Source organism: Diorhabda carinulata, chromosome X (assembly GCF_026250575.1).
Source record: "Diorhabda carinulata isolate Delta chromosome X, icDioCari1.1, whole genome shotgun sequence".
NCBI lineage: Eukaryota > Metazoa > Arthropoda > Insecta > Coleoptera > Chrysomelidae > Diorhabda > Diorhabda carinulata.
In genome coordinates, this window is record NC_079472.1 from 24,955,919 (window position 1) to 24,974,998 (window position 19,080).

The 19,080-nt window shown below is 30.0% G+C and overlaps 3 protein-coding genes across 3 annotated transcripts in view; 1 reads left to right on the forward strand and 2 right to left on the reverse strand.

Moving 5' to 3' along the window:
• The window catches only part of LOC130902576 (intraflagellar transport protein 140 homolog), a 34,113-nt gene extending 29,618 nt beyond the window's left edge, over nt 1-4,495 (reverse strand). The window contains exon 1 of the mRNA XM_057814800.1: nt 4,269-4,495. Coding sequence (XP_057670783.1) covers nt 4,269-4,415 — 147 coding nt within the window. The 5' untranslated portion in view covers nt 4,416-4,495. The remainder of the gene's footprint in view (nt 1-4,268) is intronic.
• A 1,047-nt stretch (nt 4,496-5,542) lies between these two features.
• LOC130902577 (uncharacterized) lies at nt 5,543-18,916 on the forward strand. Its single transcript, XM_057814801.1, has 9 exons — nt 5,543-5,827; nt 6,217-6,369; nt 6,557-6,696; nt 9,312-9,660; nt 11,829-12,222; nt 14,035-14,259; nt 14,603-14,948; nt 16,050-16,782; nt 18,273-18,916. Exons 1-9 carry the CDS (start codon nt 5,653-5,655, stop codon nt 18,584-18,586), a joined length of 2,829 nt encoding a protein of 942 aa, XP_057670784.1. The 5' UTR covers nt 5,543-5,652; the 3' UTR covers nt 18,587-18,916.
• On the reverse strand, nt 6,889-8,925 carry LOC130902578 (sialin-like). Its single transcript, XM_057814802.1, has 2 exons — nt 8,294-8,925; nt 6,889-8,154 (listed from the first exon to the last, which is right to left on the reverse strand). The coding sequence occupies exons 1-2, from the start codon at nt 8,482-8,484 to the stop codon at nt 6,978-6,980; spliced, it is 1,368 nt and encodes a 455-aa protein (XP_057670785.1). The 5' UTR covers nt 8,485-8,925; the 3' UTR covers nt 6,889-6,977.
• Nucleotides 18,917-19,080: the final 164 nt, after the last annotated feature.

Sequence of the window (19,080 nt, forward strand, 5' to 3'; positions counted from 1 at the left end):
TAGAGGTAGTAATGAAAATGTAATTTGTAATTAGAAACATGGGCAAAAACTAATAATTCCAATATTCTTTTTTATGAAAATGGATATAAAAATAAGAATAAATATTTATGATACATGTGCGCAAAAGTACTTCACACACGAGTATCATACAATATTCTATTTATGACCACATTAAATAATACTTTTCCTCAATTATATATTACATATCGTCGGCTTAATTCGCAACCCAGAAATAGAAAATTTCACAGAAGAGCCAAAAAATGATATAAAACTAATTCTGAAAAGGACATTATGTAAATCCAATAGTGGAACGGAAAGAATAGAAAATAATTTGTTGAAAATAGAGTTATAAACATATATTTGTAACAAAATTTTACAATTTAAATTACATAATCTAACATAAAAACTTATTTTAATTACTCAAATTAATCTTTACAGTGACATTTGGATAATTTTTATTATTTATCATTTTATTTGGTAATTTTTTTCTTTCACTGTAACCTCGTTTCTATTTTTGAGACTGAAAGCGCCCCATTATCAATAAAATCGTATAGAATTGGGTTCTGGCTCCAGTGTATTACTCTGGGTATATCTTCAGATTTTTGGCCTTACACATTTAATGAGGACTGCAATCAGATTCTTTTTCCATGTTTATTTGGCTTAACAATCAGTGTTTTATCAATCAAAATTTGAAAAATATTTTACAATATGACGATGACGTTTCAATTACATAACCTTTTACAGAACACACAACACAAAATGATTTAAGGTAACTAAGTTAACAAATAAATAAGAGTGTTATAATGACTATTTCCTTCGAAAAATTTAAGCCAACCAAAAAGCTGTAATATTTTATGTTTACCTAGCAACGATCAAATTTCAGCGATAATACTGCACTAGTGCAAATTATCGATAATTTGCACTAGTGCCAAATTTTCGTCAAGGATTAATAAACATCATTTGGTTTTAATTTTATATTTTAAGAAAAGGAACAATTATTGTTTATTTTAAATTAAATTTTTCTCAGGAAATAGTCTGCCAAAATGCCCTCTCGTGCATGTCAAATTGTCTCATAATTTCCTCTCGTGCGCATTCGCGCACTCGAGAAAATTAAATTATCGACAATTTGACATGCACTCGGGACATTAATATTGACTATTTCCTTCGAAAAATTTAAGCCAACCAAAAAGCTGTAATATTTTATGTTTACCTAGCAACGATCAAATTTCAGCGATAATACTGCACTAGTGCAAATTATCGATAATTTGCACTAGTGCCAAATTTTCGTCTAGGATGTAAACTCATTTTGAAATATTTTTTCACGAACAAAACTGTTGTCAATAAGTTACCGTAGAGACCAATTCAATGCCAATATGATGATCGTCAACTACGGTATAATTTAAAGAATAACAAATTTTAAACACAGAATTAAGTTTATTGTAAATTAAATTTTTCTCAGGAAATAGTCTGCCAAAATGCCCTCTCGTGCATGTCAAATTGTCTCATAATGTCCTCTTGTGCGCATTCGCGCACTCGAGAAAATTAAATTATCGACAATTTGACATGCACTCGGGACATTAATATTGATTATCCAATTTAAAAAGAACGCACTCTACTGGGTATTAAAATGAAGCTTCCAGTTAAAAAGCATTTTTGTTTTTCACGCGCTTTTAGACTTTGACGAAGGGGGGCATAACGGGGAGCTAGGTAAGACACATGAAAGAAACTAAACGTTTGTGAATATAAAACAGAAAACCAATAGGAAGCATCATTCAACCGACAATTAGTGCGAGAGTTATTTACAAACTAAAAACTGGTTTAACGTTTTCCTTTTTTAATTTTTTGTAAGGTAATTATGATCACTTCATTTATGTCTTGTTGATCTTTGGTTACTGGTGTTGTTCATTTTGATATGGTATGTTGTTGGTAGGAATCCGTCGAACATTTTATTCGTTAATTTTTTTTCTGTTCAGCGTGACCCTATGAGGCAAGATGGGGTATTGGATGTGATATAAGTTGAGGCATTGGGGCAAAAAGGGGTTGTGGCTCTGGGTTTCTTCATAAGTAATATAGATTTATTATTTTTTGTGTAAAATCATGGTACGTACTTACCTAAAAGATAAAGATAAAGATAAAATACAAAAGAGGAGAATGGTCGATAGATTTCAGGAAAACAGCTGTAGATAAAGTTTTTAGCAAAGAGATGGGATACAAAAAAGCTGTTTCTGCATACGCAGTGCCTCAGACTACTTTAGATGTTAAAAAAATGAAAGATGGGGGTGAAGTTACTCTTGGTTTACCATTAGGCCCGAAAAAATTTAAATTTACACAACAACAATCGAACTAAGACGTCTAGCAAATTAATTGTCAATTAAAAATGGACAGGCACTTAATTTTAATACTTATAAAGAAATGGCTGGAAAAACAGCTCAACTCCTTATAAAAATGAGCTAGAATATATGAAAAAGCCAGGGAAAACATCCAATTCTAATGATCTTCTTCTAAAAAAGAACGCTAAAAATAAACAAAAGGCCAAAAACTAATCCAAAACACAAAAGAACAATGACGATAATGCCATTTGCTTATATTGTAATGATGTATACAACAATTTTCTGGCATCGTCAAAACCTTGAGTGGGCTGCCAGCTCTGTGGGCGTTGGGCTCACAACGCTTGTGCTAGCGTGGAGTTTGAAGATCCGGAAGAAATACACATTTGTTTGTTTTGTGAGAACAACTAGCCTTCCCCATCATGCCTCTATTTCATTGTCTCATCATACACCATAGTATGTGGCAAGATGGTTTCTCATAATGTTCTTATTAATTAATCAAAAATGTGATATTTTGATTCTCCAAAGACTGTATTTTTGTTATTACCCATCATACCTCCCGTCCCTTATGTATAATATGGAATTTCCCGTATTTATATGAGTTTTTAAATGCTTAAGTTTAATGGTGGTTAGATAAAAGTATTGACAGCATAATATAAGTTTTTATCAATTTTAATCGTTCTATAAACTATCGTCTCGTGTTTGTAATACAGGATACGATTATTTTCTAGGTTCTTTTGCATGCTATCAGCAATTTTACCCTCATCTCCATTTTCCTCAATCCCTCTCACAAAGTATCTTCTAAAAGTAAAATTAAGTTTGCTAGAGACTCTTTTACTTCTGTCTACTACATAATTCAATTTACTATGATATAGCATTTTAATTTGTATTTTCTCACCTATGAGTGGAATGAATTCTTCCTGTTTTATTATTTAAGTACCTATTTTTTTAAATTAAAACTAGTGCACCTGCATTAATATTATAGCATATTACCAATTTACTACATCTTTTTTATACTTTTTTTGCCACGAAAGAAGTGACAAATAATTATTTGCACTATAATTATATTATCGTTTTAATATCTTGTTCTTCAAGATAATATTTTTCCTTAGAATCCAAACAAGAAGTTAAAATATAAAAGTGTGTGTGGTCTCTGTAGTTGTCCATATTGGAGCAAAGAAAAATATTGAATAAGGAACAAAAATGACGAATATCATATGACAAAAAAAATACAATTTGAGTTTATTTCATAAGAAAACCCTATAGGTCATTTTGACCCATGGTTTCTTTGACTTCCATTCTTTCTGTCCATTACAGGAGCTAAAAATTTTCTTTATAATTTATAGGCTCTTATAATTCGTAAAAAAATTTTTCAATTCTTGTTGTTACCCTACTTCCTTCCATACTATAAGATTATAAAATACGCATATCTCATATCCATAAATCGTAACTATTTACCTAAAGTAAGTTTGTACTAAAAACCTCATCCTAATAAATTACTGTTAAGTCCAAAGACAATAATTACAACATAGTTGTAATAACAGTAGAAATCACATTTGTTTTTATTTTGTAAATCCTAATTACTGTTTGTTTGTATGGTCAAGATATAGTTACAATAATATTGTATGTTTTTAAACCAAACATAAATTTTTACATAATTTCTAAATATGCCAATTGCTTTGTTACATTTTTTCTACAAAATTTATTTATTTTCAATAGTACACATTAAACATACTTTTTTCATCATTTCATATTTGGTGAGAAACTGTTTTGTTACATAACTTAGCTGTTGATTATAATCTGAAAACAGCAGATCATTTCCCATGGTTATGTTTGTTCTGAAAATATTCCTTTGTATGAGAATGTTTAGTTCCTACCAAATAAAGGGGTTTGACGAACTCTATACACCTTAGTCTATACATTTCTAAATAAAAAACTTACCAATTCATCGAAAATAATTACAAACCCGCCTCTTTCTTGTGAGAAACTTGCGACTGCAAGAAGAGGATCATTTGAATGCCAAACACTGTTAACTGAAATCGAGCCATGTTCTGGAAACACAACTGGCGTTTCAAAATACAAAGTCATTTGAGAAACTAAATTAGATCCTTATGTTCAGAACTTAGATTAAACAACTGTCTCTTTTCTGTTTGTTTTGATTTTATAACATTGCTTAGCAACTGTTGTTTGATACTTTTCACATTGCAGTTTTAATACTGGACGTGTATTTTTTCATATGATGTCGCATATTTTATTTTTTAATGGCTGTATTTATTTTAAAAAATACATTCACATACTAATGGAAACAAATACTATTGGATAGGATACGGGTACACAAGATATTACAATAGTGAATAATCCTTTTCAACTTTCAAATTTGTATTCCATAAGTTGCATTCTAAATTAAACATATTGAGTTTATGTGTAAATAGCATTTATTTTTGCATTTTATTAAAAGTTTATATATATTTATAATTTCAAACCAATTTTCTAGTTCATCATCTCAAACGTTTCATTTTGAAATCTTAATAAGAAACTGTATATTCTGTTAGATTCTATTAAATTTTACCAATTATGTTTTTTTCTCCAATATAACAGATATTTTAAAGCATGAACTAAAATTATCCACACTATATTATATGAATGTCGCGCTTTTTCTAGTTGACGTATCTAATACATTTTCTAGACAAAAGATGGCAACACTTCAACCTAATAATATAATTAGCAGAAACCAATATACTTACTATTTAAGAAACTATTTTCTGTGTTTTCAATAATTTATTATAATTTACAGCTGTTTTTTATATTTCTTCTCAGTGATACCATAAAAATAATTTTTTCTTAAGCTAATGTGACAACGTCACTTTTTCCCATTAGTTAAAATGAATGTGAATAGATTTGTAATAAAAAATGATAATTATTGTAAATGAATTTGGTAATTAGATATTCAAAAGGTTTAAAAAAATAAGAAAGGTTAGGAGAATATAATGGCAAAACGAAATTCTTCTTTCTTGAAGCGACGTCATATGAACGAAGGCCAGAGTGAATACATAATGAATTGCTTTATTTTCTATGAAATAACTAGATCCTATTAGAAAAAATGATTTAACTTCAGGCTTAGTGAATTTAAAGCTTTTTACGTAGATAGAACGGTCAGTTACCCAAATCAAACCAAAAAATTTGTCATATATTAGTTGGAAGGATTTGGCAACGTCACATTTTTCCCATATAATAAAGTGAGACTGGATGTTTCCCATTAGTTATAATGATGCGTTTATCTACGATTCATTAAATAAAATTTTCAACAAAAAAAGTTCAAATTAAAATGAGTTCTAAATGTTTTGTACCTTCATGTAATAATACAGTAGGTATAGCATTTCCTGAAGATCCTGAAGTAAAAAAGAAATGGTTAGAAATATTAGGAGTCTCAGATCTTGAACCCGAATCATCCAGTTTTGTTTGTTTAGACCACTTTCAAGAAGATGAAAATGAAGAAGCTGGTTAGTGTTTGTTAAACATCCTTAAAAGATTTAAAAATTTGCCAATTAAATTATATTACTTTCAATTTCGAATGTAATATCCAAGTTGATCATTTACTATTATGGTTTAGTTAATTGATAATTCATTTGTAGGATCTAATGCCACCAATTTTACATAATCCTTTTAGTTAAACAATTTATTGAGAGTTAAAAAAATATTAGTTTTAAATAATCCACAATTGGAAACATTTATCTGAAATATCAGTCAAAAATTTGAATTTATATTTGGCAATTGTAATAGTGTTTTATTTCACTCGAATTTATAAAACTTTCTAATGATTATTGATTAATATTTGCATAAATAATTAAATCTTTACAATTAATTTTAATCTTTAATGTAATGATTTCAGATGGTATAATTGGTAAACAGTTAAAGACAACGAGTGAAGTATTTACAGCATTGCAAAAATCAAGTAAGAAACCAGTAAAAGTTGAAAAAAATGGAGAAAATACATCAATAGAAAATCAAATTTTTTCAGCGGAGGAGTTTTCAGAAGAAGCAGGTGAGGTTACTTCCATTCATTCTAATTCAATAGACTTACTAAAACATAATTTACCTAATAATTTTATACATCATTTACATATCAAATAGTAATTTAGTTTGATATAATATAAAAATAGAAATAACTTGTATTTCCACATATTAGTCTGGATTCAGAGTAAATGTAAATATTTTCAATTTTTTGGCAGGTTTCTCAACAAGTACAGGGGAGATTTGTAGGTTATGTATGAAAGAGAAATCGGAAGATGTGAAAAATATTTTTGTGGAGGAAATCGAGGATGGCATTCATATTGTTTTTGCCATTCTTGCTTGTATTCATCCAATTGAGGTAATTATTTGAAAATTCCATGATATCAAACACATTTATAATAATTTAACACAATGATTCATGCATTTGTTTTAGAAATTCCAATACTGGTTGTTTATTTGAAACATTGCAAGCTCTAGTTATTTACAGTTGATGCTGTCTTTGTGTAGTACTTAACTGGATATATAATTGAACCAAAATAATAACACCTAGTTTGCATTATTTTTGTTTCTATTTTACAAATGAAACATGAACAAACTTGAATTTTTTCAGTTACTGCATTTTTTCCATTAAGGCTGGATCTAGTCCAAATGGTTCCAACTTTGTTCTTCTACACTACCAAATAAAATGAAAATAATTCCACATAGTATGTACATGCAACCTCCTACAATAAAAGTATAACTCCATTCTTTTAATCCATTATGCTCTTGAATAAAAGCAGCTGTAACTGCTGGACCTATAAATCCAGTTGTACCATCTATAAAAGTAATCATGCCAAAAATAGTACCCGCATAATTAGGTGCCAAATCCTGTGGATTCATTAGATTCGTCAATACAACTGCCCCATTGATAGACATACTGAAAGTTAATAATGCCACAATTGGTTGCCAATGGCAACCTATAAATGTTATACTGAACATTAACACACCTGGTATAATATGAGACGCAACAACAAAACTTTTCCTTAGTACTTTAGTTGATAATTGGGTATTCTTATCTAAATAATCCCCTACAACTCCATATGTTACAGAAAAAAAGAATCTAGTCAGTGATGGTATTGCTCCAACTATTCCTGAGTCTCTTAAATCGAAACCAATTACTTCTGCCATGAATTTGGGCACGCTTTGGAGTTGTAAATATAAGCCCCATAAATTACCGAAATGGAGAATACATAGAATCCAGAAGGGAATATTTTTTAAAATATCTTTATAGGGAACCTTAGCATGTTTTCTACGAGAAACACTGTCGCCTTGGCATTCTTTTATATATGCAACTTCTTCTGCAGAGATAAATCGGTGTGAGTCTGGATTATCTGATGCAACAACAAAGAAAATTAGAGCGTACAGCAACATTTCAAAAGAAAGTGCATAGAATCCCCAATCCCAACCAAAATGTGTTGTTACAAATCCTAGAAGTGGCCATGTTACAACAGTTGACATAGTATTCCCCAAAAGACCAGCAACAAACTTTCCTCGTTCATGTGGTGGAGCCCATTGTGCAATTAGACACTGCAATGCTGGATATATCACAGCTCCCACAACTCCCAGTAAAAATCTAAATAGCACCAGTACACCATAATGAATCCAAGCTGCTGGAACGCAAAGGGCGTTTATTATAGCTCCCATTATTGTAGCATAAAATATCACTTTGGCTGGACCAAAGTATTCAGAAATTGGACCTGCTGGTAAAGAAAAGAAGCTATGACTCCAAAAATATGCTCCAAGTATTGCACCTTGTTTATGTTCATCCCAGTTATACCTGAAATACAAAAATTATTTGATTAGAATTTAGCTGTGCTTTAGCTATCTCCTTGATATCTTATACTGGTATTTTCAGTTGATTCTTGAATTCGAAACAAATATTCCATTCTAATATAATATAAAGCTTTTATACTAACCTTGGACCATAATCTGGTAAAGTATTTGTTTTATTTTCGGTTACCTTATGTATACACTCTGGAGTATGATTTTGTCTGTAACTCACCATAGGAATTATGCTAAAGGCCATGTTGACTGTATATGAATAATTCATATATGCAGACAAATACACCATCACAAGAATCCAATAACGCCATTGCCATTTGAACATTATAATTTTTATTATATGTGCAAATAGTAAAATAAAAAAAAATTGTTTTTGTTGTCATCGGATGTCAAAATTGACAAACCATCAGAAGTAAAGAAATGTTTTTTAAACTATGTTGAATTTTAGTACATTTTTCTAGAATATTTATAAAATCTATTATATTTTGTCAAGGAAACTGAAACCTACAATTTGATCTCGACTATTGCTAGAAGCATATATGTTGAGCAAATTGATTCAGTGATTCCTAATTTTTTTTTTTAAATTTCTATTAATGTCAACACTTTCAATCCCTGATTATGTCCTATATCTCTTGAGATATTTATTGTAGAATTCATCTACAAACCGAAATTCATTTTTCATTTTTTCATTTCTATTCTCTGATAGTATTACTTAAATATGGTAATGAGAGAGTTTCATTGGAATGGTTCAATGAAATGAAAAAATTTCTCTGTGGTGATTTTGAGGTTTATTAGTTTTTATAACTATACCAAACAGCTTTTGGAGGTATAACAGAATCAGTTTTGTTTATCGTCCTCCATTTGGCTGGTGAACAAATTCACCAGGTTACAGGAAAACCCTAAAAAACTGCAAAACCGACGATTAAATTTGTTAATATACAGGGCTTCTAAATGTCTGAAGGAATTAATTTTTTTGTGTTGTTTATCTCAAACAAGCACTTTTATTTCCAAATATTAAATAGCTTAAGTCAATACATATTGTTAAGGTAACAATTCAGAGACTAAATTAAATGTTGTAATATCAAAACATTTCAGTAGTCTCCAAAGCCCCAAATAATATAAGAAGTACAATTATATATGACGTTATTTTAGATCTCATATGAAGATTCTTTACCAAAAATAATATGTGGTGAATGCTTGGAACTTCTTCGAGTGTGTTTCAAGTTCAGAACAGTATGTTTAAAAAATGATAAAATTCAAAAACAAGCGTTGCATAAACAGCAACCGTCTGCAAAAAAGAGGAAAAAAACAGATGATAGTCAGGAATCGGATGACGCTCATAAAGCAGTAGGGAAAAAGAAGGTGAAATATGCTGAAGATACCGCTACTGAAGGAGAAAATTATGATGAATTAGGAGCCATTACGGAATTTCTCATTAAGAAGAATTCGCCCAATAAAAATTCTGAAACAAAACATCAGGATAGTTCATCTGTTGCCAAAGGTAATATTTTATAATATAATACTGCTTTACATAGTCCATCAAGTCGTTAATTATGTATGTAACATTTGTTGGTAAGAATACCCTTATGGTAAATATTCTTTGTCAATAAGTGATTGTATTTTGAAATTTGGAACTGCTTTAGACTTGTTTTTCTTCTTATTGAGACAATTCAAAGTTTCTCTGAAATTCTGTACTAACTTAACTAGACTAAAATTGTTAATAAATATACTAATTGAAATTCTGTTGCATGTGTCCTTGTCTTCCCCCTTTTCCTTGTGGTGTCCACTTTAGGTATTCTATTGTCTGACATTCTTTGTACATGACCATAGCAGATTCGTTGTTTGATTTTGATGTCATCGATTAATGTGTGTCCCATTATCTCCCTTATTCTATCATTTCTTAGACTATCTCTACAGGATTTGCCCGTTGCTCATCTCCAGAAATCCATCTGCCACAGATCACTACTATATTTTACAATACTTTTAAAAATAATGTTATAATAAATTCGTTGTTTATTGGCTTTTCATATTGTTTGGTCCCATTGTGTTATTTTCATTCCTAAGTATTTTTTTAACATTTATTTCTGATTTCTAAACAGATAACAATAATCTGCAAGTTTAGACTTTTTGATTATTTCACTCCATTTCTCAATAGCTTCTTCAAATCCCTATACACAGTTTTGTCACTATTTCTGACGTAAAAACACTGTTATAATATGCAGTTATACTTGCAAATATTGGTTTTGTTTTGAGCTTTTTGTATGTAAACAATTGTTCCTAAGTGCTTCTTTTTTCCGCAGTTTGTAATTGTGGTAATCTTGATTTTGTTTCAATTTAATATCAGTTTTTATTAGATTTTTTTGTTTTTTATGTATGAGTTTTATTTGCTCAATTTTTTTTAGTTTGTCGATGCTTAGAAATATAGTCAGTTATTAGGTGTGTTATATTTTTTTGCAATTATAATATTGGTTGCTTTATTTTGCAGTCTCTGTAAATTATCATTTAGCATATGTGGTTCAATAAAACTGTTATACAGTAAGTACCTAGCGTTAGCACTCAACATATGATTGCATAGTTTAATATTGGAGACACTGTTTGTATTATGTTTTCTACATCTAATTTCCATGTCAGATTTTCTGTAACTATTAACCCCAAGTATTTATACTATTTCACTCTTTCTAATAGTACATACATCATTTATTTTTATTACCGATTGATGATTTTTTCCAACCTGTTGTATGACCATATATACAGTTTTTTCTATATTCATTGTTAATTTGTTATGATACAACCATTAATAATAACGTTAAAGATCACTATTAATATTTATTTCTAACTCATTCTTGTTCATACCCGAGAATAATAAGACAGTATCATCAGCAAATGTAAAATATTTTACATTTTACCATACTGCAGACAATAAACATGTAATAGATACTGCAATGGACCCAACACAGAACCTTGAGCAATTCCCACTCCCACACTCATTTCACTTCATGTTGCTCCATTTACTTCAGTAAGGTGTCTCTTTCGTTGAGTATGACTTTAAGAGTTCATAGTATTTGCTTCGAAATCCCATTTTTCACACTTTTTTAAAAAAAGTTTTAAATCACTGTGTCAAATGCTTTCTTTAAGTCTATGTATTCCATGCAGTTTTTTATTTCTGTCCCGTCCTCTAGGTCGATGTATTGTGCTGTTATTCCAATGCACAAACATTCAGTTTCTTTACATTTCTTTCTTGACCCCATTTCTTATACAGTGTCAACTGTTTCATATTCCTCCCCACAGAATCTACATACGTCACTTTCTGCTAGATTTTTTGGATCTGGCGGTATTAACATTTCAAAGGAGCTAAGCTTCAGCCAGAATGTTTTTCTTTTGGTTTTCTCTCCTGAGCATTTTCCTACGCCACAGAAATGCTCCGAGCTCATAAAACAAAGCGTTAGTACCCCACATCTGGTAAGTGATAAGCCTTTCCATTTCTTATGATTCCTTTAGAACCAATAATCGAGACTACAGTGACTCTGTGATTTTTCTCTCTTTCATCAAGTTTTCTTTAGCACTCCCATGTAAACTTTAAGTCTATCGGTGCTTTCTTTCTAGTTTAATTTCCACTTGTGCAAAACTGATGTATTTTCTAGGTAATGTTAGCTTCGTTTTTCTTTTCAGTAAAATTCAAAGATGAACCTATAAACAATATGGAAGAAGAACTTCGTCGAGTTTTAGAAGGAACTTTATCAGAAGAGCAAGCTAGTGCTGACAATATAATTATTCACATTCAAGATGATGATGAAGATAGTACAGAGGAGAGCACAGTGTTATCAAATTTACAACTACCAATTGTCATTAGATCGGCTAACAAAGAAGATTTAAGGATTAAGAAAAGCCGAACTGAAGTTAAGTCTAGAAGAAGAATGTCAGAGGATGATGACGCACCAAGAAGAACTTACAAGTCACTACCTGGTATGTTTCAAGGGATATCGATGAGCTATTTACATGAGGATGAATTCTGTTTAGTAGATAATTATTTGTTCGAATACAGGCTCTGTAAACAAAATGTTCGGTAAGTTATTTATATGTTTAAAAAAATATGTTAAATTTCTACTTTGAGCTTGAATTTTTTTTGGGTAGCTTAAATCCTAAGACTATAAAATTTAAGTTGATCGTGTCAAAGCATCGATTTCTTACAATTTAAAATTTGTCGCCAAAGTGTAACTAATAATTTCATTGAGTTGAATAAATAGTTCATACTAAGGGCCTTACATATTTGTGATTATTTCAGTAAATAGAAGCTGTAATATTATTTCTATAAATTTCTCTTTTATCTCACTATTGACAAGTAAAACTCTTTTGAATTATCATCTAGCTTTTGAGTGGAATTGTAATGATTCATTCAATTTACTTTAATGCTTACAGTGATTGCAAAAAATTTTAAGAATCATTTGTAATTAAGCTTTAATATTTCTTCTATTCAGCAATATGTGTACATCTGGGTACAAAGTGCGCTTTGGATTATCTGAATACTCTTATCTTGTATTCATATAATTTTATATGCTAGTTTAATGAGGCCCACTTTATCCATTGTTGTTTTATTACACTAATGAAAACAAAGTTTGAATGTAAATCATTTTCTAGCAGGGTTGGAAAAAAACCTTTTTTGTTAAAAACTGGCTTTTTGTGTCTTAAACAGTTTGAAATTATGTGCAAAAAAGTGTTTAAAACATGTTTAAATCAGGGATGCAAGAAAAATAATGATTATAAATTATTTATTACCAAATTGCTGCCCATTAATATAACAATTTTTACGCCCATTTAGTCTCTAATACTTGAACATCCCATTTCCACTCTATTATCTCATATCAGTCGCTCCCTTAGCTCGGGGGAGGGGGGGACAAATGGCATTGCTTCCGGTCTACTATATGGCTAATATTTTGGATCACCTATTTGAGGGTATAAAATTAAGCCAGGAACAACGAGAAGAAGGTCTTGAATATGAGTCACAATATTATCCAGAAGCAATGCCCTTTATTATAAGTTATCAAGCAAAAACATCACTGTTTAAATATTATTCTTTTTCAAAACACGTGTGGTGGAACTCTTTGAGAAATAACTTTAACGGAGTTACAATAGACCTTGTTCACCATTTTCATAGGTATTACTTCATCTGCTGGACTTCCAAATAGATTGGACACAGAAAAAGCTTCAAAATTAGTTAAAGTTTTAAACATTTGAATTCAGACTCATACTTCAGTGATACTGTATATTCTAAGATATTATCAAATAGGTAGAACTAATTTTGTTTGTACCTACCTGGAGGACCTGTTATTAAGAAGTTTAGAATTAGCATTTATTAGTAACGAAGAATTTTTTTTACTTTCAGTTTTATTTAGTTACTATTAAAAATAATGAGTTTAGTTAAATTAATACAAATATATGTTTTATACTTTGTTTTTCATTAAATTCTCTTAATTCCTAACGAGAAAACACTTGCTGTAACATTTCAGTTGAAAAGAAACAGTTTGAAACGATTATAACTAAAAGAACAGGGTTTTAAACATGTTCACAACAATTTGGTTTAAAGCAGCTCAGCTTAAAACAAATGTTTTAAACTTATTTAAATCATGTCAACCCTGTTTTTTAATAATTTGAAAGTACAAATGAGGAAAATATTGAGCATGTCTCAGTGTTGTGCAGTTAGTTAAATAGTCACATGTTCATTAAACATTAAGGTAAACGATCAGTTGATTTATTTCAGAGCCCTCACTGTACCCCATTGGCTATAGTAAAATATTCAAACTTTCCAGCTTTGAAGCAGACAAAACAGTTTTATCCAGAATAATGTAAGGTAATTAAATCAGTTTTTTTTATATTCCAGATATATGAGATGCTTATTACCACTGTGCAATGCCAAAGCAGTTCAAAAGAAAATAGAAACTTCAAATTTATATAGTAACGACGTAAGGGTGTTGGTGGCCCATGATCATAATCCTCCGACAGAAGCAGAAAAAAAGAAACAGATGTTTTTCCATGTCATGAAACGAAAAATGCAAAGTGACAAAACACTTAAATTTAAAAGTGTTTATGATGAAGTATGTGAGAAGTAAGTTATATCTTAGGTACTACTTACTTTATTGTCATAATTTTTAACTGTATATTTATAATTTATAGACTACCATTAAATTCTTAGTCCATTGTCAAATTGATTAGACATTAGAATTTATAAAAAATTCTTGTACAAAAGTCTAACTTACTACAATTTCTATAATTCTTCTCATAAGCTTCACTAGTATAACCAATGTGGAATAAGACCTTTTCTATTATTTGATTATTCGCAATTACTTATAATGTCTCTATACCAATTTTGCATTCAACCTTTTTACACTAAAAAGTCGCATTTTGAAAATTGATTTTAAAATATTACTACTATGTATAACATTTTTCAGAGATCCTGAAATTAAAGAACTCATTCCCTTGAGGAACGTAATCAATGAAATTTGTAGTCATCAAGTTTCTTACAAAACAAAATTTATAAAATCTTTTGATGATCTTTACAATTATATAGAAGACGACTCCTTTTATAAATTACAATTTACCAATTTCGGAATACAGTTCTATCAAGAGAAATTTACAGCTGAAGATAATGCCAAAGCAATAGTATTTGCTAATGCCAATACTATAGAGTTGATGTCAGAAAGTGACCTGATGTATATAGATGCTTCCTTTAGAATAGAGACAGAAGAGTCATTTTCATATCAACTGGTAACTGTATTAGTTTGGGCAGAAGACAGTGTAAGTAGTATTCAATATTCTTTGTCAGTATTATTTAGATACAGTAAGACCCCGCTTAACGCTGTTTCGGTTTAGCGCTCTTTTATTTCAACCTAAGGATTCCCTCCCCAGTGCTAGATTTCCAAATAACATATCCTAAACAGTGTATGTAGTTGTGTTGATAAGGTAGGTGCAGTGTTGTACGGATGCATTTTTATAATTTGAAACATTTGTTTAAATTATTGTGAGTGTATAAATTTATATAAAACTATAACGATTAATACAGTGAAAAATATTGATTTATAGCTTTTATCATGGGTGATAATAAAAAACAAGAAAAGAAAGCAACCAGAAAAAGCATTTAACTGGAAACTAAAATGCTAGTGATTAGATTCTGGTAATGTCAATCTCAAATTAGTGCTGCACCGAATTTAGTTACTTCAACAAAAAGGGCAATTCTTAAGTTTAAAGAAAAAATACTGTCATTACCTGTTCTAAAACTAACATTATAGAGGAAATGGAAAAACGACTGTCTATATGGATTAACGACGAAATTGAACACAATATGTCATTAAGCCAATCTATCATAATGGAATAAGCTACAAGAATTTTTAATTACAAGTAACATAAGTGAAACTTTCGTTGCTATTCGAAGATGGTTTAATATATTTAAACATAGAAATAATCTTCACAACATAAAGATTACAGGAAAAGCAACAAGTGGTGATACAAACTCACTGGCTGAATTTCCAGTGACATTGAAAACAATAATTCAACAAGAATACTATAATAAATTATTTTTTACGTCTGTTTGAGGTGTAAGGTGGGGAGCAAATGTTGAGTCACTTCATGATAGATTCTTTTCGAATATTTTCCCCCACTGGCTTCTATTTCCTGCTTTCAATAATATTCATTTTGTGGTTGAGCAGATGTTGGATTATTTTCTGATAGATTATTACTACATATTTTCCCTAATTGGCTTTTATATCATGTTATCAATCTTATTCCTCTTGTAGTTTCCAAACTTCCTCCTACTACCTTCTTCCTCCCCTTTTTTGTTGTCCTCACTTTGTATATTTATTATTTTTTGAAGAATCATAATTTTATATTTTTGTATTTCAGTACTTTCCAATTATGTTCGCTCTAGTCAACTATAAAACTCAAGAAATATACAAGAAAATATTTGAGTTCCTTCACGATACTCTTGCTCCAAGACTACGCCCAGATGAAATTGTAACAGAATATGAAGGCAACCTATATTATGCACTTGGCGAAATTTATGTTGATTCCAGCATAGGTGGATCCGTCTTTTATTACACACAAAACTTGTACAAAAAAATTTGTTCTTTCCGCCTGACAAAAGATCTAGAAACAAACAATTTTTTCAGAAATATTTATCACATGCTACTTATGTTGCCATTATTACCTGTAAATACTATAATAGATGGTTTTCAGAACATTAGAGAACAAGCAAAAAGCCTGGGAATTGAAGATTTAACTAAGGATCTTTTTGATCATGTTCAATCCGAATGGATTGAGAAGGTCACTCCAGATTTATTCTGCGTTCACAGATTAGAAAATCGTATTAACGAAAATGTTATAGCGCCTTTTAAGAAACTTCGTGATTATTTGATGCTGACCAAAGGAAAGTCACAGAAATCCACAGATGTCGTTACTGTTATCGAGAAACTCATAGAACTGGAGTCGTTTTTGCACATAACTTATTCGAATCCTAATAAAAAATCTTTTGCTAGGGACCTAAGTAGTGCACAAAAGAAAAACGTACTGAGGGCGTGGCAGTTTATTGAAAATCATCCCAGAATTAACGTCAATAATTTCTTTTCAAGAGTTTTGGGTAAGTGTCTTTTTATGAAATTCTAATTTTTTTCTTGATTAGTAATAATATAAAATAACGAAATTTCATGGTATTTAATACGTTGAATGTTGTGAGCGTTATTTTTATTCTTTTAAGTCAACTAAGTTCATTAAAACATAATGAAACAAAGAGCAGATATTTTGTTTTTATTTTCTAAGTTACTTTGACCATTTTCAGATCACATTATTTATAACCTCTTCATATATACTCAGTAGTAGTTGTATTCTAGATTAGTAACTAGATTAGTAATTATTTTAATGGAATATAATATATAAGAGGGGATAAAAAATATCGATAATAAAAAATTGTAAAGGTCCATTGCACTACATCATCCTTCTATAAAAGAATGGACTTCATCCTACTTCTGAAATATATTCTAATATAATGGTGCATGGCCTTAATGGGGTTTTATTTACAGATGAATTAGAAACTTCTATGTGCGTTTAAAAATAAAATTACTGCAATGATTTTATAGATTCTGTATATCAAATGTTGAATAAAATTCTTAAACTAAATGTAACACATCACTCAATAAGTCGTGTGACTGACTAAGAAAAACATTTTTTTGCCAAAAATCGATTTTATTCCTCATTGTAATCTCCTTTAAGAGCAATACAATCATTCCAACGCTTCTCTAACTTCTCGATGACGCGCTTGTAGAAGGATTTGTCTTTTGTCTCAAAATATGCTTCAGTTTCAGCAACTACTTCTTCATTTGAGTTGAATTCCTTACCGGTGAGTATTTTTTTTTTTTTTTTAGATCAGCAATTAGTCAGTAGTCACTGGGAGGCAGATCTGGACTAGACGGTGGATGAGGAAGCATAATCGAAATATAATTCGTTCAATTTAACCATCGTTGTCATCGACTTGTGAATTGGTGCATTGTCTTGGTGGAACAGTGGTTTTTTCTTTGACAAATGAGGCCTTTTTTCCTTGATTTTTGCAACTCTATGTGGTATTAACACACGATTTTTTTTAAAAGTAGCTTCACTTGAATGGCTGTCATTTTTTTCTGACTAATCGAAATATGAAATTTTACTCATAGTCTTTTGAAAGTGGTACTTCATAAACTTCTTATGGATTTGACAATTGCTGTGCTATATGTGTGTCAGTCACATGACTTACTGAGGGATGTAATATGCTATGGGTCGAACTTTGTCCTGTTTTCCTAATTTAGAAATTACTAGTCACTTGGTTTTACAAACAACTCTTGGAAATTTGCTATCACAATAAAACTAACTATTTTATTTTTATTTTTCACCATGCAGGGATCTCTGTACAAAATAATTTGAACAGTTTTAAAAAATATTTTCTGCAACTTACTTTAATCTATTTATTGTGCACATACATGCAAACATTACATCTGTAATCATTTTCTTATTGTTCATCTTTAGTTCAATGAACCTTTTATTTTGGGAATAATAAAAACAATAAGGTCTTGAAGCTTCTTCTTATCTAACGTTTTGTAGGTTACATTAAATGCATGGAAAATCAACTGTGGATATGGGGTTTCTATCGCTACGAAGGAGAGGTTATTGACGAATTGATAAATGCTGCAAATTTCTCCATAGTAGCTGGTGAATATTTAACGGAATATGAAGGTCAAGAAGAATTAGAAGAAGTAATTCAAGAAGAAGAAGGAGAAGGACAGGAACAGGAAAGTGGTGATCGTATAATAATGGAAGCAGTTATTGATGAAAATGGTGGGTTTGTTTTAAAACCTAGAGAAGAAGTTGCAGAACAACAAGAACCTGGTGAAAATACTTATGTTGCATATGAATGAAAAAATTTGGATGAAAGTTTCGGAACATACTTTCTTTCATGTATGGTTCACAATCTATTTGTATAAAATGAATAAATCGATTTATAGCTTTTACGTAGATTGATAATTCACTTATTCATATTTTGTACGTCATCTCCAAAAATGTAGACTATTTTTCACTTTTTTTGTATTTTTTAGGTGGTCTGAAATTGTGAAATGTAAACATTTATTTTTCAATTTAAAAGTTTCTGAGTTACTATATATGATGTAATATATTGAAGAATTATATTAGTAATAAAAAAAATTTAGAGGTCCTTTGATAATTGAGTTGAAAATAAATCTTGGAATAGATTTGGTTTATTTTTTTTTGTATACTTAGAACTGATTTTAAACTTTTTACTCATTTAGTGAATGTGGAACGATCTATTTTTAAAAATAGAACCAAAATAATATGATTTATTACCATATGATGAATGTAGGAATATGAAAAGGATGAAAGTATATATTTACTTTGA

Excerpts from the sequence above, each read along its gene's own strand:
- LOC130902578 (XM_057814802.1), bottom strand. The coding sequence starts at position 8,484 with ATGTTCAAATGGCAATGGCGTTATTGGATTCTTGTGATGGTGTATTTG. Across the intron at positions 8,155-8,293 it reads TTACCAGATTATGGTCCAAG|GTATAACTGGGATGAACATA; the intron begins GTTAGTATAAAA and ends TTTGTATTTCAG.
- LOC130902577 (XM_057814801.1), top strand. The coding sequence starts at position 5,653 with ATGAGTTCTAAATGTTTTGTACCTTCATGTAATAATACAGTAGGTATA. Across the intron at positions 6,697-9,311 it reads CTTGTATTCATCCAATTGAG|ATCTCATATGAAGATTCTTT; the intron begins GTAATTATTTGA and ends ACGTTATTTTAG. Across the intron at positions 14,260-14,602 it reads TATGATGAAGTATGTGAGAA|AGATCCTGAAATTAAAGAAC; the intron begins GTAAGTTATATC and ends AACATTTTTCAG.